A 17482-nucleotide genomic window follows, 5' to 3' on the forward strand; every position below is an offset into this window, starting at 1 on the left:
TCCCATGAGGGTAGCAGATAACTTACCATTTATCAATGCATTTCTGACAAAAGCTGTGAGCACAAGGCAGGATGAGGTCAGCTCGACCATCCATACAGATACAACACTCCTCCTCATCAGTCAGCTGCTTCACCCTGCAATGTGAAAACTGAGCTGGAACATAAATATTCTCTGTTGTCATTATGCTTTAAACTTTGTCTCCATTGCCTTAGAAAGCATTATCAAACATCTATATACCCTCAGTATAAAGCAAAACAGGACTTGCATGCAAAATCAGACTAAATCTTAGGGATAACAAATGTATTTAAGGAAGAAGTACACAGAGGGACAAATTCCATAAAGAAAAACTGGATAGTAGATAAATACTGTGAAGATTAAAAAGAATATACAAACAAAAACTGGAAATATTCAGATCTTTCTGAAAATAATAGCCGATTTTAATCATATCACATTTATATAAATGAATTCAACTGTTAGAAGATTTACTTGCCATGCAGGATACAAAACTCTCTAGAATATGGACCTTGCCCTTGGACTGTACCATGCTGATGCTGATAATGGGCATACAAATGAAAGAATAACTTAGTCTTAATAATCAGGTGCTACAGGAAATACAAAAGGTAGGAAGTTTGCTTCCTGTCTTTCTCTGTCCTTAAGGAGCTCTTTCATCTTGGGAAGAGATGTTGAACCTTCTACTCCATCCTCAGTGTAGAGTGCCCCTGAGTGAATCAAGTGCCTTTGCATATGGTACTTGCCTTTCCTGGAATATCCTTATGAGTCTGGTAAACCCTAACCTCAGTAACTCAGCTCAAAATATCTTCTCTCTACTCTCAAAACCAACATTTGCCTCAATTAAAGGACTTAAATATTGCATTTTAATTGGCTGCTAATTGGTTGGTCTACCTACAAACTCTAAGTTCTTTGAATACAGGCAGTTTGTCTTAGGTTCTCAATAAATGTTTCTTAAAGTGATTTTAATTTGCTTTTATCCTTCATGCTATTCTACAATTTTTAGGTTTTCTTCATTAAGCATGTATTACTTTCATAATTATGCAAACACAAAATGTTTCAAAGTATAGCCACTAGACCATAAACTTCTTAAAGGCAGGAGGTATATCTCTGGCATGGCTTTATTCCCTGCTGTGCTTATACTACTATATACAAGACATTGAAATACCACTTTAAAATTTGTCAATTTGGGGGCGCCTGGGTGGCTTAGTTGGTTAAGCGACTGCCTTCGGCTCAGGTCATGATCCTCGAGTCCCGGGATCGAGTCCCGCATCGGGCTCCCTGCTCGGCGGGGAGTCTGCTTCTCTCTCTGACCTTCCCCCTCTCATGCTCTCTCTCTCTATCTCATTCTCTCTCTCAAATAAATAAATAAAATCTTTAAAAAAAAATAAAATAAAATTTGTCAATTTGAATATAAAAAAGAATATAAACAAATGTCAAATATGCAAGTAGTAAGTGCTAAGAAGGAACAAATGAGTATTTCAAATTTGTTGGAAAGATGAGGTTGAAAAGTGACATAACTTTGACAGACAGAGGACATTCTAGGTGAATAAACGAAGTTGTGGAGGTAGGAAAAAAAATACCTCTGGAGTGTGTGTGTAACAAGAAGGTCGCATGATGCTCTGGGGAGAAAACTGAGAGAAAAGACTGCTTAAATATAGCAGAGATAATCTGATCCTTGAATGTCAAAATATGATGTTTAAACTTATTCTGATAGGCAAACTAGAATCAGAGTTTGATCAAAAGAAAAGTGAACCCCCACTGAAATAATATTTTAGGAAGACTAATTGGGAGTGCAGTATGGGACATTCTAGAGGGAGGAAAACCAATCAGATCCTTACTTCAGCAATTCACCTGGGAGATAATCAGGGCCCGGTAAAGGGACATTACAAAAGACAAATTGTCAGGATGTGGTAACAGGTTAAACCTATGGGCAAAAGAAGGCAGCCACTGAATCGAAGTGGGGAAACTGAATGAAAACCTAGATGGACACGCATCTCATTTTCTAGATATATTCAGTTCAATGTTTAAGGGTCTCTTAGGTGCTACATTTGCACCAGACCCAGATGAACTGGGGTCTCTGCTTTTGAGCAGCTTACGGTTTATGTCTAAGGATTTGGACTTATGTGTCAGTAGCAGAGACTATAGCTGAATCCATAAAGAGGGACATGTTCTGAAGGTTAGAGGGCTATGAAGAAGAGCACTGCTCTGGAAAGAAGTAAAAGAACAGGAAACACAGAAGCAGCCAGTGGAAACTATACAATGTTCACTTGATTTTTTGCTACCTTCCTAGCAGTACAGTAACCAGAAGAAGGAAGGAGAAAGGGTTCTGCTCTAGTTGTCCTTGTTAGACCACTTGTAGAATGGAGTATTCAGTTCTATGCCCTCTACCCTGAAAGGTATATTGACAGATAAAGCATTTTCCAGGAAAGCCTCGGGGATATAAAAGAGACCCATGTTAACAAAGGCCAAAGGAACTGGGGATGCTCATCCTGCAGAACAGAGGACCAGTGAGAATTTGATTAATGTTTTCAAATATTTGAAGGGCTGAAGAGAGAACAGATTTGTTTGGTAGGATCCAGAGCGCACTGCCACTGAAATAAGTAGAATACAGTAGTAACTTAAAAATAATGATGGTGAACTCTTACATATTATTACATGCCAGGCACTGTTGTAAGCATTTTACATACATCAACTCACTTAACTCTCTCAAGAATCCTATGAAGCAGATACTATTGTTATCATCCTCTCTTAAAAAAATGAAGAAACAGAGGAAAAAGAGTTTAATAACTTGTCCAAAGTCACACAGTTAGCAGTCGAGACAGGATTTGAACACAGGCAATTTGGTTCTAGAGTCTGTGCTATGTTGACTTAAGAGAATCAGATTTTGGCTATTCTGAGGAATATAATGCAAAAGGGAAAATTTCACAGTAATTAGAGCCATCTGTGTATGAAAAGGCTTGTGTCTCTGAGGCAGTGAGTCCCACATAAGTTCAGGTGTTCAAGTACAAGCTGGAAATGTGGCAAGAGTCTTACTACTCAAAGTGTTATTGGTGGATTAGCAGCAGTGACACCATGTGGGAACTTGATGGACTCTCAAGCTCCTCCTCAAAACCACTGAATACAAAGTTTAAGAAGCATTCTAGTCCACAGATCTTTACACATACGAGAGGAATAATGCAGAAGTTAGGGGCATGGTTGTATTGCCAGCCTGCTCTGAATGTGAATCTCAGATAGGCTAATTTCTAGCAATGTCATTTATTTGTCTAAACCTCGGTGTATCTGAAATGGACCAGTAATTGTATCCCCATGGGGTTGTTGTGAGGATTTAATGAGTTTATACATGTAAAGCACTTATCAAAATGCCTAATACACTATAAGTACTCAATAAATGTAAACCACTCATGAAAATATACATCAGATATAAGACTAATCCAAATAAATATCTCTTAAAATCCCCTTCAACTTGAAAAGCCTGTTTTTCTATGAACTAGAGTATCCAAACCAAAAAACCAAAAAACATACGAAGGCAAGAAGCAGCCCTAACCTACCAATCAGGCATTGAGTTTCCAAGGATAACACCCTTACCTCTTTCATTGAGATGACTGAAACAAGAAGAAAGTATTCCTTTCATTTCATCTGCTACCACAGAGTTTAAATATCCTGGTAAATCCTATTCTCAGCTTTCAAGATACTTAAACAAGACAAAACAACAACAACAAAAAAACTACCATCCGAAGAGGGAGAGGAAGAGAAGCAGAAAATCAGACAACTGTTTATGCAAGATTAACTTTACAAAATACACAAAAGAAATGCCTAAACACTGCCTATCATGCTCTAAAACTCACTTGGCATTTCAGTACCACTTGTACGGCCCAAACCTAGAAAACCAAACAATCCTATAAAGATAAACAGAAAATGATAAATGGAGATACAAATGTATTACAGTATAGTACTGGAAACCTGTTGGTTAAGAATGGACCAGAAAATGCAACTATAAATCAAGCAATAAAAGAGAAATTCTTGCTATGCATATTCTTAATTTTAAGGTAAAAAATGCGGTCTACAGATTTTTGCTGTCCATTCAGTATGACAATAAGACAGGATGTCAACATGTCTGGACCCACGTAAGACTTTTTCCAATGAGGCATTTACAAATTTAAATTATGGTCATGGTTGTCAAATGGCAACAGGTGGAAGCTTCCACATGCCAAGAGCATTACAGAGAAGGAAAAGTTTAGATAGAACAATAATATATTAGGCTTGAGTAAACAAGTGCCATCAAAGAAAACTGTGGCTGACTTCATTTCCTTCCGGTAACTCGGCATATGCAGTATGTGCACCAACGACTTGTTCATTCCTGAATAGACTGCCAAGTCCTAGAGCCAATATTTACAATTTTTAATGCTCCAATTAGTCAGATATTTTAAAGGAAAACTGGAATGATTTTGCCAGATTTTTAGACCTAATACCCTGAAGGGCTTTGATTGTCTAATAACATAAATACCTGTTATAAGAGAGATATTAATATCCTTTGTTATTGAATGCAAGCATGTAGAGCGGACAGTGCATTCATGGAAACTGGGTTGAGAGAAACATTAGCTGGTGTGAGCCACTTTAATTTTTCTTTAATTTAGCAATTTAACAACGTCCTGAAGAATAATCCAAAAGCTGATCTGGGATACAATATCAACTGAGATAAAAGGTAATGTGATTTAAGACATCACAAGGGCACCAGCAAAAGTATTACTGAGATTTCAGTAGCTTGTATATTAGAAAACAAGAGAAACACGGTACTTATGCATTATATACCTTCCCATCCAAAGACTAGCCTGACAAGATGTTACAGATGATGAGTTTTCATCAGGGTCTTCAGAGGTGGAGCTTTGGGCCAATACTCCTGATGCTTGACTTGTGATGTCTTTATAAAGCTGAATAAACTGGTACAAGTTCATGATCCGTGATGCTTCTACAATGCCAGTACTTTTGTTAATCTAAAAATACAAAAAAAAAAAATTTCATAATTTCTCTGGCCATTTTTTTTAAAGTTTTTATTTAAATTCCAATCAGTTAAGATACAGTGAAATATGTTTCAGGCGTAGAATTTAGTACATACAACACCCATCACAAGTGTCCTCCTTAATCTCCATCACCTATTTCACCCATCCCCATTCTCTGATCAATTTTTCCCAAAAAGGGGGAACAAATAAAAGTTTTCAAGGTTTGCAAATTACCTAACAAGAGAGGAAGAGTCTGAACAAATGAAGTGGAGTTCAAAGTACTTGCACACATTTATCTCATTTGATACTCAAAATAACCCTGTAGGGTTGATTAGGCATCACCCTGTTTAGAGTTGATGAGGTTAGACAACTTTCCCAGACCTAAAAAATGAACTTTAGAGATCAGTATTGACAATTCTTTTTAATTTCTTAAAGAATTTAACTAAAAGATTTATTTGAATCCAATACCCACATGCCATTCTACTATAACTGAAACAACTGATTGTTTTCTTGAATATCTTAAGTTCTATTTTATACCAAAATTTCCAAACTAAAGCAAGAAAATTACATTAAAGTAAATCCTAGCAAAAAGTGGTTGAATTCTTCCCAGGAGGCTATTTTGCTTTTTGGCAAGCCCTCCCCTCCTTTTTAGGCAAAAAATTCATTTACTATGAAGTGGAACCAGTGGCCTACAGATTGTACCTGTCCTCACTTGAGCTTACATTCTTTTTTTTTTTTTTTTTTAAGATTCTATTTATTTGACAGAGATAGAGAGAGCCAGACAGCTACAAGCCGGGGGAATGGCAGAGGGAGAGGGAGAAGCAGGCACCCCGCTGAGCAAGGAGCCCAATGCAGGACTTGATCCCAGGCCCCTAGGATCATGACCTGAACTGAAGGCAGATGCTTAACCAACTGAGCCACCCAGGCATCCCTGGAGCTTACATTCTTAATGTGAAGAGATATTTGGGGCAAGCATGAGGTAAGAGGTAAGGAGAGATGATATTGCTTTCATAAAACTTAGGGAGTCCTAGATTGGGGCATATATTTTCTTTTGAAGTGACCAAAGTGAGTAGGGTTGAGAGGGTACTGTTCTTGAAAGAACCTGAAGTAATCAGTGACAGACTAGCGATGTGAAAGACTTTTTTTTAGCACAGGGGATGGTATGGAAGACTGTGGGAACAGAAGCAATGAAATCTACTAAATACATATCAAAGTTAACAGAACAAACAAAATCAGAAAACATTTACAAAGAAATGAATGAGGAAGAGGGAGAGAAGGCCTTAAAATTGTGCACAAAGTAGGTTTTGAAATGTGTTGATGGAACTGGGCACATGGGAAGGTGAAGTAGATAGGTTACGCATTAAAAAAATTATATCAACATTTCGATTTGGAATGAAAATAATAATAGTTGTAACTAATGTTTATTAACTGTTTATTATTTGAGAAGGCAATGAGAAAAAACTAAGAATCAAGTATGAATCAGATTCCATACTGTGAAGATGGCGGAACAATCCCTAAAACTGATTACATTTTGGGAAGGTAAAATCTATATGGAGATGCATATACGTAAGATTCTTTGTAATAAAAGATTATATGTGAGAAAGAAGACAAATATATAGAATTAAAGGTGATCGGAATTTATAGAGGTTTATACAACAGACTTTCAGAGCTGAGGAAACTAGACCAATCTTCCTTTGAAGCTGCACAGTTTGGAAGAAATATGGGAATAATTCCTATGAACTTGGTATTTAATAGCAAGGTTTATCAAACTAAGCTACTATAATCATAGGATTCATGCAACAAATATTTACTGAGTACCCAGTATATGGGTATTATGCACGTAACTATGTACTGCGTGCACCGCTCTAGGCACTGGTGACCTACTGTGTATAAAATGAAAATCTCTGCCCTCACGGAGGTTACACTATGGGTAGGAGAGACAAAACATAGATTAGGTGAAATGGAAGTAAGTGTTATGGAGAAGATTAACCAGAGAAGAGGATATACTGAAGGGTTGTAGGGAAGGCGTCACAGAGAAGGTGATATTTAAGAACTGGAAAAGGAGCAGGAATGGGTCATTTAGGTATCTGGGGGAGAGATCATTCCGGGTTGGAAGAATAGGAAATGTGAAGGCTTGTTAGGCAGAAGCGCACCTGGTGAGGAGCACAAGGAGTCCAGCAAGGAGCGCAGGGGGGTTGGACTAAATGAGAGAGGGAATGAGAGTAGTAGAAGATAAGGTTAGGGGGATGAGGTGGAAACAGAATGTATAGGACTTTGCTAATCATAGTAATAACTTTAGCTTTTATTACAAGTGCATGGGAAGTCACTGGAAAGTTTTGAGCCAAGGACTAATATGATTTGATTTCATTTCAGATTATAAGTGGAACAGACTGGTTGTTGTGCTGAGACTAGACAGAATAATGGGGGCAAGAGCGTAAGCAGGGAGATCAGTTAAGGGATTATTAGCATAAGCCTTGTGAGAGATGATGGTCACTAAGAATTGGGTGGTAGTAGTGAGATGGTGAAAACTGGCCAGGTTCTGAATATATTTTGAGGAGAAACCTGTCACGATTCACTTATGGATTGACTGTGGGATAGGAGAGAAAAAGAGAAGATGAGGATGGCTGGCGCCAAGGTTTTGGTCTAAGTAACAAGATGGATGAAAATGATACAATTTATGAAGTTTCTTAATAGCCATCTTAGTCCATAATTTTAATTAACTCATTAATTTTTCTAATATTATTCCCACAAAATATTTCATTTAAACATCATTTAGATTATTTTTTATAATGAATTAAATATTGTTTGAGGATAATCATGATAGCAGATGACAGTCAAGATAAGGTCTTTTTGTAAATACAGAAGGTTATAGTACAATTGTTTAGGTGCTTAGGATTAAGAAATATGAAATTTCCTCTCAATCAGTTTTTCACATAGGATTTCAATTTTTTTTTTCCTAATGTTAACACTGACTTCTCATAGATTCTTTCAATAAGAACCTATGGAATGCAAATAAAACATTTCTTTAGATCTAAAATAAAGAAAAGTTACACAAATGAGAACTCTTGATTACCTACTGAGGGAGAGAGAGAATCTCAAGCAGACTCTGTCAACGCAGAGCCCAACGCAGGTCTTGATCCCATGACCCCTGAGATCATAACTTGAACTGAAATCAAAAGTCAGCTGCTTAACTGACAGAGCCACCCAGGCGTCCCTGTCTTTAATACTTGTGCCTTTCTATTTAGAATCTTAGGGAAGATATTTAGTCACATACAGATGTAATGGTTGGAGATACTGAGGTGAAAAGAATTTGACTAATAGTAAATTAATATCTTAAACATTAATTCTATATTTGCCAAAGAGGAGCAACAGAATGCCAAGGGATCAGAAACCTGTTATTCATATTCCCACAGCTCTCTACAATTTATAATAGCCTCTTTGATATGAGCTGAGTACTTCATGAGGTAAAGAGGGAGAGAGAATATAATTTAGCTATTATACTGTATCAATCAACAAGGAAAACTTCAACCTATCCCAGTCATTTAAAATGAGAGTATTTCAGGGCTCCTGGGTGGCTCAGTCATTAAGCGTCTGCCTCCGGCTCAGGTCATGATCCCAAGGTCCTGGGATTGAGCCCCACATCGGGCTCCCTGCTCAGCGGGGAGCTTGCTTCTCCCTCTCCCACTCCCCCTGCTTGTGTTCCCTCTCTTGCTGTGTCTCTGTCAAATAAATAAATAAAATCTTAAAAAAAAAAATGAGAGTATTTCTTCTACAGATTTTTGTTCACTCAACATATATCGAGTTCCTACCAGGTGCAAAGCAGTATAGGCCATAAGAGATACAAGGATGAATCTAGATAGAGTTTCTGCCCTCAGGAGCTTACTATCCACTAAGGGAGCTTAGAAACTAAATAATTTTATTCTTTTTTTTTTTTTTTTTTAAAGATTTTATTTATTTGACAGAGAGAAACACAGCGAGAGAGGGAACACAAGCAGGGGGAGTGGGAGAGGGAGAAGCAGGCCTCCCGTGGAGCAGGGAGCCCGATGCGGGGCTCGATCCCAGGACCCTGGGACCATGACCTGAGCCGAAGGCAGACACTTAACGGCTGAGCCACCCAGGCGCCCCTAAATAATTTTATCCTTAATGTAGAATTTAGTTATGAAGTATAAATAAAATGCTACTGGAGTTTAGAAGAGGCAAGATAATTTCTATTAAGGAAGACTTTATGGATGAGATGGTATTTGAGTTGGATCTTTAAAGAGACATCAAGTTTAACCATGCAGAAATAAAAAGATGTGGCAGAATTTGCAACGATGTGGATGGAACTAGAGGGTATTATGCTATTATCATTAGACAATTATCATAGGATCTCACTGATATGAGAAATTTGAGAAACAAGACAGAGGCTTATAGGGGAAGGGAGGGAAAAATGAAACAAGATGAAACCAGAGAGGGAGACAAACCATAAGAGACTCTTAATCTCAGGCAACAAACTGAGGGTTGCTGGAGTGGCAGGGTGGTGGGAGGGATAGGGTGGCTGGGTGATGGGACACTGGGGAAGGTATGCACTATGGTGAGCGCTGTGAATTGTGTAAGACTGATGAATCACAGATCTGTACTCCTGAAACAAATAATACATTATATGTTAATTAAAAAAAAAAAAAAGATGTGGCAGAAACTATTAGCCGATTACCCACACGCCATTCCCACCTTTCATTACCAGCAGAGCCCTGATTTTGTTTTGGTGTCTACCACTCCCTGAAATGACTCGAGTCATTCCTGGTTAGTCTAACCTAAACCAATCATGGTAATTGCATGCAGGCCCATGATCAGTGTATAAGAAGAGGACAAGAGCTAATAGTGATCCAATGAATTGAGAAGAGGGGTCTGCTAGGTTTTTGAATGAACCAATCTAGGAGATGCTTTGTATCAGGGTTTCTTAATAAGTGAGAAAATACATAGGGTTTTTCTTTAAAGTAGTGTAACAGGAGTTTTCTGACTTGTAACTGATGGCAATTTAAATGACAGAGGAATGGACATTCTAGCTGAAGGAATTCAATGAGCAGAGGCACCGAGGTGGGAAAGTAACAGCTCTACAGTCTTCAATTAGTTAAGCCTGGCAAGACTGGAGTGCAAAAGGTGATAGTGGTAAATGAAACAGAAAAGATAGTCTAAGATTGGTAGATTGTAGAGGACCTTGAATGCCAGGTTAATGAGCTGGGACTATTTTGTAGCCAATGAAGAACTGCTGAGTTTTTAGCAGGAAAGTGATCTGAGGAGAGCTGTGCTTTAGAAAGGTTATCTTAGAATTAAGAGAAGAGTCTGGAGGTATGATGAATAATCACAGAATCTAAGGTAATATGGATGAGAAGAGCCTGAACTATAGTTACAGTCTCCTAGAGGGCATGGAATTTGTCTTATGGATAAACTGGAAGTGAAACCCGGTAGAGGTAAAAGTGACAAGATCAGAGAGCTAATTACTGTGGAGAAGGCAAGAAAAGGAATCAGAATGCATGTTTTTCAGAAACCTTTGTGACTAGAGTTCTTATAAATTCACCCTTGTGTCCTTTGAAGTTGACTTTCAAATAGTCCTGAACATTATGTGCAGTGTAAATTCGCAGCTGATGGGGTTATGGGAGATACTGAGCCTATTTGAATGGATTTTATAAGTTTTTAGCTCAGTTCTTCATTTCTTCTTTACTTTATTCCTTTGCAAAGTCAAAAGTTGCAGATTCCCAGAGTTCTTTTGAGAATATGTGTATTTATAACACTGTAAAAACCCTAGTGAATTTAACATAAATACAATATAAACCCAATAACAAAACAAGCAAAAAACCAGAAAATAGAAAAAATATGTGATTGGTATACAAGTTTTGAGTCTAGGAATCAAAGTATAAATAATAAACAGGATGTTGGATCAAGTTGTCAGTATTTCAATGTGTGTTCTGTTACTATGATTTGTAACACATTATACAGCATAAAGTTACATTGCTGCCCACACTAGTTCCACATTAGCTACCTCTGTGACACATAATACAAAATTTTTTAATGATGTTTCTTTGACAGCTATTATATTGCTCTTTAACATTTGGACTTTTAAAAATAATCAACTAAGTAAATGTTTAGTGTGGATAGACTCAGCTGAATGGTATTAAACTATGCTGTGTATTCTCTCTAAATCAACTGTAAACTTCAACAAGTGCCATTCACCTTCAGGCACTTAGCAAAGTCTGGAATTACTATCTGTCTTTGCTTCTCTCAACTCTTTAAAGTTCTTTTACTACTTAAATTGATTAGAACGTCTAATTTGATCAATCCATGATCAATCCTTCTACACTTAAAGCATAGTACTGGCAATCAACCCACTGGGAAAACATGGCATATTATTTGGGTAACCCCCGGGGTCCATGACACAAAAGAAAAAATATCCTTACCCAGTAGTTCTTTATGGGTTGATCAGGAATGGAATTCAGGGCATTCATGAATGCTTAATTTATTGGTTACATGCATATGGGTGGTTTTATTGTTTGTTGGAGGGCAGGAGTTGGGGTAGGAGAAGGCCTAGTAAAATTCATTCCTTCATTTTCAACAAAAGGTCTGTGGCCTCAAAAAGGTTAATAACCACCTATCTAATCTACCCATTGGTGGATGAGTCTTACTCATACTCTATGACAGCTGCCATTATATTTTTTGGCATAGTTGATATATTCAATTATCTAAAATTTAAAAACCAAATAAAAGGCAATGCACTAATGATGAAAAATCCATTCTATGACTAAAAATTTCTTTCTTTTTTTTTTTTTAAGATTTTATTTATTTATTTGACAGAGACACAACAAGAGAGGGAACACAAGCAGGGGGAGTGGGAGAGGGAGAAGCAGGCTTCCCGCCGAGCAGGGAGCCCGATGTGGGGCTCGATCCCATGACCCTAGGACCATGACCTGAGCTGAAGGCAGATGCTTAACGACTGGGCCATCCAGGCGCCCCTAACAAAAAATTTCTAAAAACAAAAACAAACCAAAACCACACAAAACACAAAACCTAAAAATACCCAAATCTTTCTAATGGATTTTTAAATTATTAAGTGAATGAAACTATTCTTCTTAAAAGAAATGATCTCCTAAGATAACTCTACTTTTTAAGCAGTCAGCTTAGAGCTAAGTAGGGTGTCACCTTAGGATTCCATAGCCAGCTAAAATACGAAAAGAGAGGTAGAAGGATAAGAGGTCACTACCACCTCCTTTTATTATAAAAATCTCTGCTATATGAAACTATATAACCAATGAGATTCAAACAGTTAACCTGGAGGGCAATAACACTAACAAAACTGTGTCTTCCTCAGCTTTACAAATGTTTTAGCAAATAATTTGCTAATTATTAACATTAATTTCTACTATACCACACTATTAAATGGGGCTCTAATCACCAAAAGAATTTAAGTTCGGAGTTGGAAGTCTCTATCATTCTCACCTTGGTACAGACCACACGTACAACTACTTTCCAAAAGGCAGAGGAATCAGACCCAGGCTGTACCTCAAAGAGAAGATGTTTTTCCTGGCCAGAAGCCACTTTAGCAGTTCTGAAAAGAGAAAACACATTTGTTAATTTTATGAAAAGTCTTATAAAATAATGGAGCTATGTATGAAACCAGATTCAAGAAACACTTTAAAACAGAGAAGAAAATTTGAAGAAAATACAGAGACAAAAAAAAATAATGATCATAATAGATTCTTAAAACACAGGGATAGAAAATGTTTTGATTATAAACATACAACTAAGTTTTTAACATCAACGGCATAGCTCACAGAATATTTATAAATCTTTTTATGTCCTCTCTCAATGGTTTTTAAATGCTTAACAAAGACATCTAGAAAAAAATATGTCCAAGGAATCAGACTTAAAGAAAAAGTTTAGCTGGTTTCACTTATCCACATTTTGACTATTGCCTCGGATGTATAAAATGTGAAAAAATCTTACTCTTGGTTGAGTTCTAATCTAAGCAACAACACACACCTCTTCGAAAAAAATTTTTTTTTATAATTTGGGACTGGATCAAAGCAAATGATTTTGAGACACCTTAAATACAGCTTTGCTGTCTTCCTCCAGCAGAGTAATTTTGAGAGCCATAGGATTCTAGCATAAAAATAAAACTTTTAGAAGATAATTCAGTATCTTCCCATTAATGCCAATTTAAATTAGATCAAAGATATACTTAAATATTGTGGCTCCCTTTTTTTTTTTTTTAAAGATGTTATTTATTTGGCAGAGAGAGACACAGCGAGAGAAGGAACACAAGCAGGGGGAGTGGGAAAGGGAGAAGCAGGCTTCCCGCCGAGCAGGGAGCCCGATGTGGGGCTCAATCCCAGGACCCTGAGATCATGACCTGAGCCGAAGGCAGACGCTTAACGACTGAGCCACCCAGGCGCCCCAATTGTGGCTCCTTTTTATCATTAGTCAAATTTCTCTCTGAGCACCAAGGGAGGTATCACCTTGGAACTAAATGACATACAGCTAAATAGAGCCCACTGAAAATGAAGCAACTAGCCCTAGGTAGCAAAGTCTGCCAGTGAAAGTAATTCATCTGTGCCAGTTCCCAGTTGTTTTCTAGCTATCAAGCCACACTTCTTCTGTATAGGTTTAACTTTATAATTCTCAGACAGCATTGCCCTTGTGAAATGCCCAACTCTGACCCATTGAAATCAGTTTTAAGAACCAAATGGTATTTACCCCAAAGATATAAATGTAGTGATCCGAAGGGGTACGTGCACCCCAATGTTTATAGGAGCAATGTCCACAATAGCCAAACTATGGAAAGAGCCAAGATGTCCATCAACAGATGAATGGATAAAGATGTGGAATGGAATATTATGCAGCCATCAAAAAACCGAAACCTTGCCATTTGCAACGACGTGGATGGAACTAGAGGGTATTATGCTGAGCGAAATACGTCAATCAGAGAAAGACATGTATCATATGATCTCACTGATATGAGGAATTCTTAATCTCAGGAAACAAACTGAGGGTTGCTGGAGTGGTAGGGAGTGGGAGGGATGGGGTAGCTGGGTGATAGACATTGGGGAGGGTATGTGCCTTGGTGAGCACTGTGAATTGTGTAAGACTGATGAATCACAGACCTGTACCTCTGAAACAAATAACACATTTTATGTTAAAAAAAAAGAAGATAGTAGGAAGGGAAGAATGAAGAGTGGGAAATCGGAGGGGGAGATGAACCATGAGAGACTATGGACTCTGAGAAACAAACTGAGGGTTCTAGAGGGGAGGGAGCTGGGGGGATGGGTTAGCCTGGTGATGGGTATTAAAGAGGGTATATATTGAATGGAGCACTGGGTGTTATACGCAAACAATGAATCATGGAACAGTGCATCAAAAACTAATGATGTAATGTATGGTGATTAACATGACATAAAAAAAAAAAAAAAAAAAGAACCAAATCCAGTCAACGTTCTACCCTAGATAAATAAAAGGAAGATGTTCTTTACCATCATTTCTGTATTACACAGTAAGCTTAGCTTGTGCATCCTTTCATATGACATATTTATCTGGTATTTTTAGGCCAAAAGGCAAAAATTTATTAAACAGATGGTTTATGTATATAAGTTCCAAGACTCTAAAGGGATGGCAAATGTCATTGATTACTCTTCATAAGAGTCAAAACAATAAACTTAAAAAGCATTCCATTCATGATACTATTAAATTCTTAATCCATTTTTACGCTTTAAGAATATGGTCCCAGAAGTAATGCCTTAAATACTACCATTTGGATAATCTAAAAAAAGAAAAAAGTACAATGCTAGAGTTTTATGACTATATTTTTATTATAAAAGATCAGACAATATATAAACATACATAGTAAGATGTACAGTCTCCCTTCACTGCCCCCTTTTCCAACAATTTCCCAGAAACATAATGTGTATACTTACAGTTCATTTTCTATGAATGCATATATATATTCATATAGGATCCAACCATATATCCATATAGGATCTATCTTTCTTTCCTTCTTTCTTTCTTTTTCTTTCATTCAATGAATGAAATCCAATGTTTCTTTTTATTTATTTAATTCTTTTTTAAAAATTTAAATTCAATTAATTAACATAATGTATTATTAGTTTCAGAGGAAAGCCAATGTTTCTAAAAGAAACTATCTTCTAAGATAACTAACTTTTAAGACATTCTTTATTCTTCATGACTGGATAATAAGAATAGATTCTATTTTATTAGCTTCTACACAGATCAGTATAAAAATTGATACAATAAAGAATAAATTCACAAAGAAAAGGCATAGTTCTATTAGATATGCACTTTAAAGAAGGCAGAGAAATTTAAATTCCATCTTAGAAATCTATTCAAGTGTTAAAGAGCTTTAAAGGTGGTAGCTAATTAGAAAATATTAATAAACAAAATACCTTATTCTTCAGTGGTGACAATAGTGAATTATTACTATTTATGTTTTTTTCTGGCAAAAATAATGCTCAGTGAACATAGAAGATTTATTTATTAACCAGATGAATTGTTTGATATATAGAAACCTGAGTGCCCTTTGACTATCCTAGGAACCTTTTTCTAGAGTGGCTAATTGGCTTATTCTCTTCTATTATGCATCCCTTTAGTTCTTTCAAACAAGAATCAATTTATAAGCCTATGTCTAAAATTCAATTTTAAGTTCCTTTGGTTTCTTTGTTCCTATTATATGTTTTAAAATAGCCACATAGCAAGTCTTGTAGTAGGTACTCAATATATATTTGCTAACTGCTGCTGAAACATTCAGTCTTACCAATCAATATTTCTGGTTACCTCTTAGACAGTCATGCCGTGTGGGGCATATGTCAGGGAGAAAAAATAAAATGAAAAAGAGCAAGGCTTACATATCATTAAGTTCAGCTACTCTCCCAAGAAATTCTTCGTAAGTTAAGGAGCCACTTTCTCGAACCAATGTGACATGTTTTGCTACTTTTTCTGGTAACTTGTTAAGAACCAACTGTGTCTGATCTGAAATTTGCTGTCCCATGATGAAAGGATGTCTTGAAATCCAGAAACAGTGTTGCTTCACATAGTTACCTGTCAAATATATACAAAAGTTACTTTTATATACACTATAAAAACAGCAATATACTCATCCCTTCAAGAAAATAAGAAAAACTGGGAATACCGTTAAGTGAGAGTTCAGTAGACTTAAATGAGTCTAAGGTGGAGTTTATTTAAATGACTATATTTTTATTTATTTAATGATTTTTTAGAAGATTTTATTTATTTATTTGACAGAGAGAGAGAGCAAGCACAACCAGGGGGAGCGGCAGAGGCAGAAGGAGAAGCAGGCTTCACTGAGCAGGGAGCCTGATGTGGGGCTTGATCCCAGGACCCTGGGATCATGACCTGAGCTGAAGGCAGACACTTAACCGACTGAGCCACCCAGGCATCCCTAAAGGACTGTATTTTTATTTATTTAAAAGATTTTATTTATTTATTTGACAGAGAGAGACACAGCGGGAGAGGGAACACAAGCAGGGGGAGTAGGAAAGGGAGAAGCAGGCTTCCCCCGGAGCAGGGAGCCCGATGTGGGGCTCGATCCCAGGACACTGGGATCATGACCTGAGCCGAAGTCAGACACTTAACAAGTGAGCCACCCGGGCGCCCCCTAAATGACTGTATTTTTATTTTTTTATTTTTTTAAAGATTTTATTTATTTATTTGAGACAGAGAGAATGAGAGACAGAGAGCATGAGAGGGAGGAGGGTCAGAGGGAGAAGCAGACTCCCTGCCGAGCAGGGAGCCCGATGCAGGACTCGATCCCGGGACTCCAGGATCATGACCTGAGCCGAAGGCAGTCGCTTAACCAACTGAGCCACCCAGGCGCCCCAAATGACTGTATTTTTAAAGATTTATATTTCTATTTTTTTAAAGATTTTATGTATTTATTTGACAGACACAGCGAGAGAGGGAACACAAGCAGGGGGAGTGGGAGAGGGAGAAGCAGGCTCTCCGCTGAGCAGGGAGCTTGATGCAGGGCTCAATCCCAGGATCCTGGGATCATTACCTGAGCCGAAGGTGGATGTTTAACCAACTGAGCCACCCAGGCGCCCCTATATTTCCATTTTTTAAGATCAGATAGCAAATGAAAAAACAGGATTCACTTATCGGTAAGGTGGTAAACGTCTAATTCCTCTAATTTTGCCAACTCAAAACCATTACACACACACACACACACACACACACAGGCCACAGGCATTTAAGTGCTTGTATTTAATAGGAAGCTTGTTTACATAATTTCCCCAACATTTCCTGAATACTTACCATGTGTCAGACTACTAACTAAGGGCTTCCCATATATTACCACATTTATTTCCTACAATAACCCTAAGAGGTAGGCATTATTATATTCCTATTTTTACAGATAAGGAAATAGAGCTAAGTAACTTACCTAAAATGGTAAGTGGTTGAAGTGAACTTTGAAC

At 37.3% G+C, this 17482-nt stretch overlaps 1 protein-coding gene across 4 annotated transcripts in view; it reads right to left on the reverse strand.

The window, feature by feature from the left end:
* The window catches only part of RNF141 (ring finger protein 141), a 37727-nt gene that overhangs the window by 9877 nt on the left and 10368 nt on the right, over positions 1 to 17482 (reverse strand). For all 4 annotated transcript variants that reach the window (XM_045894147.3, XM_054512056.2, XM_045894146.3 and 1 more), the window contains exons 2-5: positions 15896 to 16088; positions 12480 to 12588; positions 4822 to 5003; positions 27 to 134 (exon numbers count right to left, since the gene is read on the reverse strand). In XM_045894147.3, the coding sequence (XP_045750103.1) occupies positions 27 to 134; positions 4822 to 5003; positions 12480 to 12588; positions 15896 to 16038 (542 nt within the window). In that variant the 5' untranslated portion in view covers positions 16039 to 16088. The remainder of the gene's footprint in view (positions 1 to 26; positions 135 to 4821; positions 5004 to 12479; positions 12589 to 15895; positions 16089 to 17482) is intronic.

The sequence above is a fragment of the Mirounga angustirostris genome, unplaced genomic scaffold, assembly GCF_029215605.1.
Source record: "Mirounga angustirostris isolate CCGP_5_RB_7025 unplaced genomic scaffold, mMirAng1.0.hap1 SCAF_13, whole genome shotgun sequence".
Taxonomy (NCBI): Eukaryota; Metazoa; Chordata; class Mammalia; order Carnivora; family Phocidae; genus Mirounga; species Mirounga angustirostris.